Source organism: Pleurodeles waltl, chromosome 9, assembly GCF_031143425.1.
Source record: "Pleurodeles waltl isolate 20211129_DDA chromosome 9, aPleWal1.hap1.20221129, whole genome shotgun sequence".
Taxonomy (NCBI): domain Eukaryota; kingdom Metazoa; phylum Chordata; class Amphibia; order Caudata; family Salamandridae; genus Pleurodeles; species Pleurodeles waltl.
This window is the reverse complement of record NC_090448.1, coordinates 203,973,901-203,986,105: the sequence shown is the minus strand read 5'-3', so window position 1 is coordinate 203,986,105 and position 12,205 is coordinate 203,973,901. Positions and strand designations below refer to the sequence as shown.

General features: G+C 45.9%; 1 protein-coding gene across 1 annotated transcript in view; it reads right to left on the bottom strand.

Moving 5' to 3' along the window:
• CFAP20DC (CFAP20 domain containing) overlaps window positions 1-12,205 on the bottom strand; it is a 1,731,599-nt gene that overhangs the window by 1,550,308 nt on the left and 169,086 nt on the right. Inside the window, exon 4 of the mRNA XM_069206541.1 lies at window positions 5,510-5,603. Coding sequence (XP_069062642.1) covers window positions 5,510-5,603 — 94 coding nt within the window. The remainder of the gene's footprint in view (window positions 1-5,509; window positions 5,604-12,205) is intronic.

Genomic DNA, 12,205 nt, shown 5'->3' with positions numbered 1-12,205 from the left:
TGGGTGCAGTAGGCAGAGTTTGGTGCCTTTTTCTTGGTGCAGCAGGACTTCAGTTCTCAGGCCTTGGGTCTTCTTGTTGCTGGTCTTCTAGTGTCCTTAGAATCTGAATCTCTGGCCTAGGGGTGCCCAATGATACTGTATTTAGTGGGAATTTAGGGGAGTACCTAGTAGTGACCAATGAGTCATCTACGTTAGGAATGCTACACCCACTAAGTGACCGCTTCCTGTCGGCTAAGGTCACTTTCCTACATCTGATTGGCTATTTCCCTACCATGCAAGATGAAGGAAAATAAAATGGAGAGGTCACCTTGCATGCAACACCTTAGGGGTGGTTCAAGCTGGGGCTGACCACTCCTCCTTTCCTTTGTGTGTTTTCCCACTGTTGCTCCCACCAAAAGTGGGGGATTGCAACAGGGTTGCCCATCAGCTGCTGGAAGCAGGCTTGGGGATCGACTTTCAAAGGCGGTAAGCCTTTTGCAGCTCGCTAGCAGGGCAGTGCACATTCCAGAGGAGGGAGGTGTGACACCTCCACCCAGGAAGGGCTTTGTTCTGGGGCCCAGGGAGCAGAAGCTCTTACCCCATGGTTCCAGAATCTTGTCTGGTGGTGGCATGCTGGTTGTGACTGGCCGGCAACCATGCTAGTGTCATTTGGCTTTGCAGAGGTCACCTCTAAGGTGGTCCCTAGGTACAATACTGGTAGCAGTTTGGATTTAGCGATGTGAGCAATTTGATACCAAACAACCCAGGCTTCAGAGTGGCCATCATGTAGATGGGAATCTCTTACTGACCAGGGCCTAGCACATGCATTTAAAATGGCTGCTCTGTTCACTTACTATGTCCCAGGTTTGGAAAGGACACAGTAGGGGTATATTGCTCATGAATCTATGCCCACGCATGCATTATACAGGCCTGAGACATCTTTAAGGGCTACTTAAGAGGGTAGCACAAGCAGTGCTGCAGTCTCACTAGCAGCATTTAAATTACAAATCCTGGGCACATGTACTGCACTTTATTAAGGACTTACAAGTAAATTAAATATGCTGATTGTGGATGTCCCAATCAAAACCTGTTCAGGGGAGAGAGCACATGCACTTTAGCACTGGTCAGCAGTGGTAAAGTGTTCATAGTCCTAAAGCCAACAAAAAGAAATCTGCAACAAATATAAGGTAAAGAGTTTGGGGGAAGACCACTCTAAGGCTGATATATATATATATAATATAATATATTTTTATAATATAATATAATATAATATATATCCTGTTGGAAAAAACAAAGGTTAAAGTATTGTTAGGAATTAATGTGGGTGAATGTGTAGGGTATAAGCACTTGTCAAGCAGACACTCTATCTGAAAAAAACACTATTCATGGTGCCCACAAGGGAGAATGTCCACCCTACATCCCCTTAGAAAGCCAAATGGTTTTGAATTGCCAAGTCCATAGCCTCAGGCACACACCACATCAAATCCAAAGTCTCTGTAATTATTAATCAAGACGTCGTAGTTACAATCTTGAATGTTGATATAGTTTTATTGTTCTGAAAACTCCTGATTAGCCAACACGTGTTTTGTCATACTCACAATTTCATCAGGGCTCAGAAATACTTTTCAACAAATCCTCTTCTCGTAACTTAGAAAACTTGCCACTGTCATGTGAGGCCATATGATTTTGATTCTGAATATAACCCACACTTCAAATATCCAGTGATTCTGAATTTAACCCACACTTCACATATCCAGCTCCTTTTCTATATCAATCAATGTCTGTTATTAAAGATGTGTATCTTCACAGCCTAAAGTATAATAATGAATCTGTAAATCAAATTTACTTACAGCTTCTTTAAATCCAGAACTCCTACCCAATGGCGAGCACGCCTTTGGATCACAGCGTGCTGTGCTGAAGTACTGTTACAGTTAAGTGAACATTTCAATGACAACATACATCACAGAAATTCTCCACTTATAGTTACCTCAATTAACTTTAACTTGTGCCCTGAGATAACATGTATTATAAGGGGACAGAGTGGTCCCCTCCACAAGACAACAGTGCCCACAAGGACCCCATCTTGTGGGCCTGAACATATATTTTAAGGGGAGAAGGCATGTGGCACCCCTTCCCCAGCCAATAATGGCCTTGGGGATCCCATGCCCCAGGGCCTAAGAACACATTCAAAAGGAAGGGGTGTGTATGGTCCCCTCCCTGAGGCACTGCAGGCTCGAGGACCCAATCCCCCGGAGCCCTTCCTTTTGATTAAGGGGAAGGAGGCACATAGCCCACCTCCCCAAGCCACAATGAACCTCGATCCCCCAGGGAGTTATTATTTTATTTAATTTTTGTATTAAATTGAGGGGGTTCGCGGCCCGCCGACCTAAGCTACTTTGAAGCTTAGTGTGCCCATTCTTTGGGAGCCTTGATTGTTAATTATGGGAGTGGGGCATGTGGCCCCCTTCTTCCCCCAGCCAACAGTGGCCCCAGGAAGCCCGTCCCAAAGGCCGTAGGTGGTCCTGAGTGGGTGACCTGCTCCACACCTGGATGGGGCCGCAGGGGGAGCTCCAGGATTGCTGTGCCCCCCTCTCCCAATATGCACCAATTATGGGTGTTGCGGGAGCTGGCATTGCTCTTGCCGGCAGAAGCAGCTGTTTTTGTTTCCTCTCCCTCTGCAAGAGCAATCCGAGTTTCTCTGACAGCAATATCGCGTCACTGTAGGCAGGGAAGGCATGTCTGCTCCTACTCGACAGGAGTTTTAAAAATGCTTCAGCCAGTGTGGGAGCAGACATTTATTTTCCTGCTTGTGCTCTTTAGGGCAGGAAAACTCAGAATGCCCCTGCCCAGCAGGACCAAACAAAAACAATTGTTCCCAGCGGGCAGGAGCAATGTCAGCTCCCACAGCACCAGGGATTAGTGCATGAGGAGGGGCTGCGGGAGCCTTGGGCCTCCCCCCCCCAGTAGCCTTCAAACATCATGTGTGTACGCAAAACGGACCTGGGCACACCCCCAGAAGCACCTAAGGGCCCGGGGTATTGGGTCTCCAGGGCCATATATGGCTCATGGATGGGGGGGGGGGGGACATGCACTCCTATCCCCTTGATAAAAAAAATCAAGGCCTCGGAGGATACAATCCCCAGGGCTTTTACAGGTTCCCATTCATTCAAGATTATCTGCAGGGGGTGGGGTCTCCAGGGCCTAATGAGGCTCGGGAAGGGTGCCATGTGCCCCCTCCCCTGTTTAACTCTGTCAACATCAGAGGATAGGGTCCCCGGGGACCATAAACAGCCAAAAACGATGGCCATGTGCCCCATCCCCTTTTAACTCATATATTGCCCTACGGGATGATGTCCTGGGCCTTTTCAAACACAGGAAGGGGAGGCTTTACACTCCCACCCATTTAACATCAGTCCTGATGGATGGGTCCACGGGGCCAATTGAGGCTCGAGGAGGGGGCCGCATGTCACCTCCTCTTTCTATTGATGTCGGCCTTAAGGATTGGGGTCCCCAGGGATGCCTAGAGGCTCATGGAGGAGGGGCATGCACCCTACGTCCCTAAATAATGTATTTGTCTGCTCCCCCCCCTTGTACCCTTCCCTCCTCCCCTCCTCAGGGCACTGGCCCAACCCAGGTGGGAGTTATTTTAGTAGCATCGGAGCCCACACTATTTTTTTTTTTTTTTTAAATTGTTGCAGATGCTCTGTGAATTTTCAGAAAAAAACCCTCCACCACAGTCACAGTATTCCTACCTTGCACCCTTATGTCTTTTTATTACCTTTTTTCTAGGACTCTGGACTGAGTCCGAGAAGTCCTAAGATGGCTGCTGCCACATATTTGTTGATCTGGAGGCAACTAATCAGATATCATCTTGAAAACTTGTGCTCTGTCAACCTCGCTGATCCCATTGCAACATGAAATATACAGTTTGGTGACCTGATTGCTTAAAAAGGACTGAAAGGATTTACACCAAATCACAAAAAGCTAACTTTTTGGTTCAAAATCTAGCTTTTTTTGCCAAATTTGGTGCAAATGCATTCAGTAGTCTTTGCGGTATTGCAGTTCCACGAATGGATAAAACATGTTTTGGAGACCCCCCACCTTTTCCTTGGCCCCTGCTTGACGGATTACACCAAAACTTTCCAGGAAGGACCTGATGTGGATTAGACCCTTTGGAGACAGTTTTGTCAAGATTCGTCAAATTGTGCTAAAGTTCATAGGAAAATAAATAATATATATCATCCTCTTTCTACCTTTCTTTGTTTTTGTTTCTGGATATCTCAACTTTACCTCATAATCTTGCATCTCTCCTAATTCAAATATTTCTATACTTCATAACTACATCTACTTCTCTTCTCCCTCTACTTCACCTCTCTTGCTTTATGACTCTCCTTGGATTTTGTCCTTCTCCGATCTGCTGACACATCCCAGTTCTCTTAGTCAGCCGAGTCGGAGGCCACCACCTAGCAAGAGAAATATACACAGAAAGAGGAAATGACGTAAAAAGCAGGGGAAGAAAATGAAGGAGAAATTTATCAGATTTCACCTGCTGGAATGGTGAAGATCTTTGAAGTATTGCTTTCATTTTCACTGTTTTGTGCAGCAAGATATTTTAGAATATGTGTAAATATCCAAGTTTAATATTAGTCTACTGAACTTTCACTTAGCCAACTTTCCTGTGTCTTTCCTAAAATAGGAGGAAAAGGCTGGTTATATACTGAATTATTCGTAAAATATTCTTGCTACAAGAGAAAAATGATATGGATCTGAGCGCAAAAAGAAAGTGCCAAATCAATGGTTATTCAAGCTTTTTTGACACCGTGTAGATGGAAGATGCTGTAGAGCTTAAGCTTTCAACTGGGTTTCTATGTCTTGTTTTACGTTTAATGCACACTTTAATATTGTGTGGGATCAGAAGAGTTTGAATAAGCTCAAAATGGGTAATATATTCAAAGATTTTCCGAACAGGTCCCTCAAAATATGCCTTGGTCAGGACCCCAAAAATCCTGGGTTCCTTGACTCGTTCCTGCACACACAACCAAATAAACAAATCTTCCACTCAAGCCAATGAAAAAAAACACAAGACCTATTGCATTTCCCAAAACTTGCTTTATCAGTGTTTTACAATACTTCAAAAACAACTGAATGTAAGTAACGAAATACCTGTTTGAGATGGTAGACACCTCAACATCCACATGAAACTAGACGACACAACAGGAACCTCGAGCATAGGCTCAGGCCCTCTCCTTGGCTTCATAATCTCATTCAAGATAAACCTTTTTACCCAGCCCTTGCACAGCTAGCGTTGCAGCAGAACCAGCTAATGGTGCTTCTCTGTTGACAGTGATACCGTGGAGGAGAAACCTGGCCCTGAGCATGGTCTAATGTTAGAATATTAATTTCAGTCAAATTCATTTCCGGTTGCTCTGCTTTATTACTGAATTGTGTCTAAGAGAACTAGCTTAAACCAATCAGAGAGGGAACAAAAAATAAATACCGTCTGATCGGATCACTAAACCACTGCACTTACGTGTTTGCTTGTTTTCTTTAGGCAGCTGCATCTTATTGGTTTGACTGCTACCTTCAAGAACAAAGACAAAACTCTTAACGTCCTTATCAAAGACCTGAAATCAAAGGAAGGATAAAAGTTAGTAACTCATAGCAAACATAGAAAAACATCAGGAGTGCTATCACAGATAGCTCAGAAGTGCACATGTTGGATGAAATGGTTGAACTATACAACAATGTAGATTTCAGCATCAAAATGAAATCAATATTCTGACCTATAGTGTGGTTACGTTTTAGCACTCGTTTTAATTATTTAGTTGAACATAACAGATTTATGGTTTGCTGCTAACTTTTGCAGAAGGGCAGGGGTGTACTGAGTTTGAAACAATTATAAGGTAATGAAGAACAAGTTACTTATCTTTGATAACACATTATCTGGTAGAGACAATATCTAGCTGCAGATTCTTTACCTTTGAATCTCCCAGGCATCAGACTGGATCGGGAAACTTCTGCGTGAGCAGTAGCCCTGCCCAACGTTGGGTGGCTTCTTTCGGTTCCGTGTGGTGTTGTTAGCATCGTTGGGGCCAGAAGGGAAGTCACAGTCAGCCAGGTGTGCGGACATCAGTTACTTTTCATGACTTTCCACACCAGAAGTGCAGAGCCATGAAGTGAACTGATTAACTCCTTCTGTGCCGTGGACGTAATGGTTATGTCCAACGGCACAGTGCTCATGTGCCGAGGACGTAACCATTACGTCCTCGGCACTGAGCTCAGAGGGAGCGCTATCGCTCCCTCTGTGGGGTTCCTTCCCAACCCTCCAAGGCAGGGATGGAAGGGGAAGCCTTTCCCCTTCCACCCCCGACCCCCCCCAACCTCCCCAGTGACGTCTGATAATGTCTGATGACGTCTGGCATTCGCGCGCTGACCTCAGCAGAGGCCACTTCAAAAATGCAAAGCATTTCTCTTCCGATCATGTGATGGGGGCCTGAGAGGCTTCAAAGGGAAGGAAAGGAATTTCCTTCCCTTTGAAATGCCCACTAGACACCAGGGATTTATTTTTGAAAATGAAATTGGCATAAGGGGAGCGACCCCTTGGGCAAGGGTCGTTCCATAGGAGGGCAATATTTTTAAAGGCCTTTTCTGCCCCCCCCTGGGGGGAGATCGGCCTATTGTTGTTAGGACGATCTGCCCCTGGGGGGGCAGAAACCACTAGGCGCCAGTGATCATTTATTTGTTTTTTTTTTGTGTGTTTTTATTTTGTTTTTTATAGTTGGGGAGCGACCCCTTAGGCACGGGTCGCTCCCCTAGGGGGCAAATTATATTTAGGCCATTTCTGCCCGCCTTGGGGGCAGATCGGCCTATTTTTAGGAGGCTAGTCTGCCCCAAAGGGGGGGGCAGAAACCAGGAAGTTTTTCTTTTTTTTTATGGTCAATCCACAGACAAGGGTCACTCCCTGAGGGTGTGGAGGGGGGGATTTATTTGGTGCCATTTCTGCCCCTCCAGGGGCAGATTGGCCTATTGTTATTAGGCTGATCTGCCCCCAGGCGGGGCAGAAACCTCTAGGCACCAGGGATAATTTTCTTTTTGTTTTTTAGAGGTGGGGAGTGACCCCTTAGGCAAGGGTCGCTCCCCTGGGGGCAAACTGTATTTAGACCATTTCTGCCCCCCCTTGGGGGCAGATCGGCAGATTTTGTTTTTGCCCAATCTGCCCCCAAGTGGGGCAGAAACCACTAGGCACCGGGGATTTTTTTGTGTTGTGCCAATTTCACACTTGGAGAGCGACCCCTTAGTCAAGGGTCGCTCCCCGGGGAGGGTAATTTATTTTAGGCCATTTCTGCCCCCCCGGCGGCAGATCAGCCTATTGTTATTAGGCCGATCTGCTCCCATAGGGGGCAGAAACCTCTAGGTGCCAGAGATCATTTTTTTGTTGTTGTTTTGTATTTTAGAGGTGGGGGGTGACCCCTTAGGCAAGGGTCGCTCCCTTGGGGGGCAAATTGTATTTAGACCTTTTCTATCAGCCGATTTCTGTTAAGCCAATATGCCCCCAAGGGGGGCAGAAACCACTAGGCACCGGGGATTTTTTTTTGCGCCAATTTCATGCAAGGGGATCGACCCCTTAGGCAAGGGTTGCTCCCTGGGAGGGGTGCAATTTAATTTTAGGCCATTTCTGCCCCGAGGGCAGATCGGCCTATTGTTATTAGGCCAATATGCCCCCGGGGGGGCAGAAACCTCTAGGCGCCAGGGATTTTTTTTTTTGTTTTTTGTTTTTGTTTTTTTTAGAAGTGGAGAGCGACTCCTTAGGCAAGGGTCGCTCCCCTGGGGGCCAAATTTATTTTTTGCCATTTCTGCTCCCCTTGGGGCAGATTGGCGTATTTCTATTAGGCCGATCTGCCACCGGGGGGGGGGGCAGATACCACTTAGGCACCAGGGATTGCTGTGTGCGTTTTCTTTAGGGGGGCAGCCCCTTGGGTAAGGGTCGCTCCCCATGGGGGCACATAACTATTATGCCTTAGGGGCAGATTGGTCTATTTTTGGAAGGCCCATCTGCCCCCAAGGGGGAGCAGAAAGCCCACCAGAGACCAGGGACGTTTCTTTTTCCAAAATAAGAGGGTGGGGGTACGGCCATACCCCAACCCCAAATAAATGGGGCCAAAGTTGTTCTGCCCACCAGTGGGCAGATGGGGCAATTTCCCCTGATCCACACCCTGGGGGGGCAGGAAGTCTACTAGATGCCAGGGAATTAAAAAACAAAAAAATTGTGGGGAGGTGGCTACCTACCAGTATGGGAGTGGTTATGCCCTTACCCCAACTGAGGGGGTAACAGTCTTTCAGCTCTCTCCTGCACTCTAAAACATCTTATCCCACAGCAAGAAAGAAGACATTTGATTATTTTGGGTTTTGGTTTTACATTTGGGCCATGAGAGCTTGGCTAACTCTCAAATTCGTCCCACTTGGAATGGTAAGGGCTGCACTTTATGCACTTTGGGACGCTACCATGTAGAAAAATCCACAAGACCTAGACACATCTGAAAACTAAACATCTGGATGATTCCAGGGTGGTGTGTTTCACATGCACCCCACACCATTTTCTTACCCACAATGCCCTGCAAACCTCCAACTTTGCTGGAAATCACATATTTTTCCCACGTTTTTGGGATGGAACCTTCTGGAATCTGCAGGAATCCACAAAATTACTACCACCCAGCATTGTCTCATCTATACTGATACAAATTCTGCTCCACTTGTCAGACTAAAAAGTTTTTTTTTTCAAACTGCCTTTTGGACCCGCTTTGGTTCCCCCTCAATTTCAACATGTTTTTGGCTGTTCCCTGTCACAAGCACTTGGCCCACCTACACAAATGAGGTATCATTTTTACCGGGAAACTGAGGGGAACGTTGGGTGGTATGAAATTTGTCCTGGTGTGGTGATCCCACACACAAATGTGGGAAAATTTTGATTTTGTAGCTAAATTTGAGGTTTGCTGAGGATTCTAGGTAAGAAAACATTGGGGCATCCACGCAAGTCACACCTCCCTGGACTCCCTCAGTGTCTAGTTTTCAGAAATGTCTGGGTTTGGTAGGTTTCCCTAGATGGCTGCTGAGCCCAGGACCAAAAACGCAAAAACAGGTAGTTTTGTATTTGATAATTTTTGTGTGTCTAGATAGTGTTTTGGGGCATTTACTTTCACGGGCAGTAGGCCTACCCCCACAAGTGAAGTACCATTTTTATCAGGAGACTTGGGAGAAAGCTGGGTGGAAGGAATTTGTGGCTCCACTCTGATTCCAAAACTTTCAGTCACCGAAATAAGAGGAAAAAGTGTTTTTTGGCCAAATTCTAAGGTTTGCAAAGGATCCTGGGTAACAGAACCTGGTCAGAGCCCAACAAGTCACCCCATCTTGGATTCCACTAGGTGTCTAGTTTTCAAAACTATGCAGGTTTGCTAGTTTTTCCTAGGTGCCATCTGAGCTAGAGGCCAAAATCCAAAGCTAGGCACTTTGCAAAAAACAGCTCTGTTTCTTTGTGAAAATTTGATGTGTCCACGTTGTGTTTTGGGGCATTTCCTGTTGCGGGCACTAGGTCTACCCACGCAAGTGCAGTACCATTTTTATCGAGATACTTGGGGGAGCACAGAATAGCAAAACAAGTGTTATTGCCCGTTTCTCTACATTTTTTCCTTCCAAATGTAAGACAGTGTGTAAAAAAGACATCTATTTGAGAAATGCCCTGTAATTCACATGCTAGTATGGGTACCCTGGAATTCAGAGATGTGCAAATAACCACTGCTTCTCAACACCTTATCTTGTGGCCATTTTGGAAATACAAAGGTTTTCTTGATACCTATTTTTCACTTTTTATATTTCAGCACATGAATTGCTCTATACCCGGTATAGAATGACAACCCATTGCAAGGTGCGGCTCATTTATTGGCCCTGGGTACCTAGGGTTCTTGATGAGCCTACAAGCCCTATATATCCCCGCAACCAGAAGAGTCCAGCTGACGTAACAGTATATTGCTTTCAAAAATCTGATACCGCAGGAAAAAGTTACAGAGTAAAACATGCAGAAAATGGCTGTTTTATTTTTTTTTATCCCAATTTAATTATTCGTTTATTTCAGCTGGTATTTTCTGTAGGAAACACCTGTAGGATCAACACAAATGACCCTTTGCTGAATTCAGAATTGTGTCTACTTTTCAGAAATGTTTAGCTGTCTGGGATCCAGCATTGGTTTCTCACCCATTTCTGTCACTAACTGGGAGGGGGCTGAAAGCACAATAAATAGTACAAATGGGGTATGTCCAGTAAAATGTCAAAATTGTGTTGGAAAATGGGTTTTTCTAATTCAAGTCTGCCTGTTCCTGAAAGCTGGGAAGATGGTGATTTTACCACTGCAAACCCTTTGTTGATGCCATTTTCAGGGAAAAAAACACAAGCCTTCTTCTGCAGCCCTTTTTTCCCATTTTTAAAAAAAAACTAAATATTTGATGTATTTTGGCTAATTTCTTGGTCTCCTTCAGGGGAACCCACAAAGTCTGGGTACCGCTAGAATCCCTAGGATGTTGGAAAAAAAAGGGACGCAAACTTAGCATGGGTAGCTTATGTGGAGAAAAAGTTATGAGGGCCTAAGCGTGAACAGCCTCAAATAGGCAAAAAAAGGATCGGCACAGGAGGAGAAAAGCCCTGGAAGCAAGGGGGTTAATGTAGGTCAAAAATAGGGCCCTGAAAAGGGAATAACCCAATCCCTAGAAATCTGTCTACAGAGCGGGGAAAGATAGGTGGGTCTGTAAGGAATCTGCAGCTAGATTTTGTCTCTATCAGATAATGTGTTATCAAAGGTAAGTAACTTGTTCATCTGATAAAGACTTCTAGCTGCAGATTCCTTACCTTTGAATAGATACCCAAGCCATAACCTCCTAGGGGTGGGCTTCAGACAAATTTTTTAAACTAGAAAGTCCTGCAGGACCTAACGGGCAAAATGCCCATCCCTACACACTGCACTGTCCAGGCAGTAGTATTTGGCAAACGTGTGCCGGGATGCCCACGCTGCTGCTTTGCAGATGCCCAGGAATGGGACTCCATGAGCTAACGCCATGGTTGCAGCTTTTCCTCTGGGGAAATGGACCCTGAAGCCCTCTGAAGGCTGCTTTTTAGCCAAGCCGTAGCAGATCTTGGTACAGAGAACGACCCAGCATGAAATGGTTTGTTTCTGTACTGCCCAACATATTCTCGCTCCAACATACCACATAAAGAGTTGGTTATTCAACACAGCAGTCTCTTGTGTGGTCAAGGTAGAACAACAATGCTCTTTTTGGGTCCAGACGGTGGAGTCGACGCTTTTTTTAGAGGCATGTGGAGGAGCGTAAAAGGTGGGAAGGGTGACAGCCTGCCCCAAATGAAATGGGGTCACCACTTTCAGAAGTAAAGAGGCTTGTGTGCGAAGCGCCACCTTGTCAGGGACCACAGTAAGATAGGGAGGCTTGGATGATAAAGCCTGCAGCTCACTCACCCTCTGGGCAGTTGTTATTGGTACTAGAAAGGCTGTCTTGATGGTAAGCAGCCGGTGGGGACAACTGTAGAGTGACCCGAAAGGAGCACACATAAGGTATGTGAGAAGCAGGTTCAGGTCCCACTGTGGCATGAAGATGGAGGAAACATGTACAAGCTTTTTCAAAAACCTAATTACAATAGAGGACTTAAATGAAGAAGGTTGGTCAGGCAGGAAGGCGAACAGAGCAGAGGGATAACCTTTAAGAGTGCGCAGGGCGGAGCCCTGCTGGGCCACGGTAAGAATGAAGAGTATAGAAAGAGCCAAAAGGAGGGTCGGATAGACTTTTCCATACAGTATTTTACTAATTTATGCTAACGACAGGCGCAGACTGTTTTGGTGGAGGGCTGTCTGGCCGCCAAGATAACTTTACAAATTTCAGGAGGAAAGTCAAAAGCTATCATTGCGCAAAACTGCTGACAATACATTCTCTTCAGAGGCAAACAGATCTAACCACAATCTAACCATGGCTCTCCCCACTGCTGAAAGAGTCCTTGCGTCATCTCGGACGGAGGTGCCATTCGTGATCCGCTAGGCATCGACGGCTGAGTTTTTCTGCCCTGGTATTCAGAGAACCTGCCAGGTGTTGAACCACCAGGGTTATGCTCTGCTTTTCCAGCCATGTCCAGAGACGAAGGGCCTCTTGACAAAGCATCCACGACCTTCCCCTGC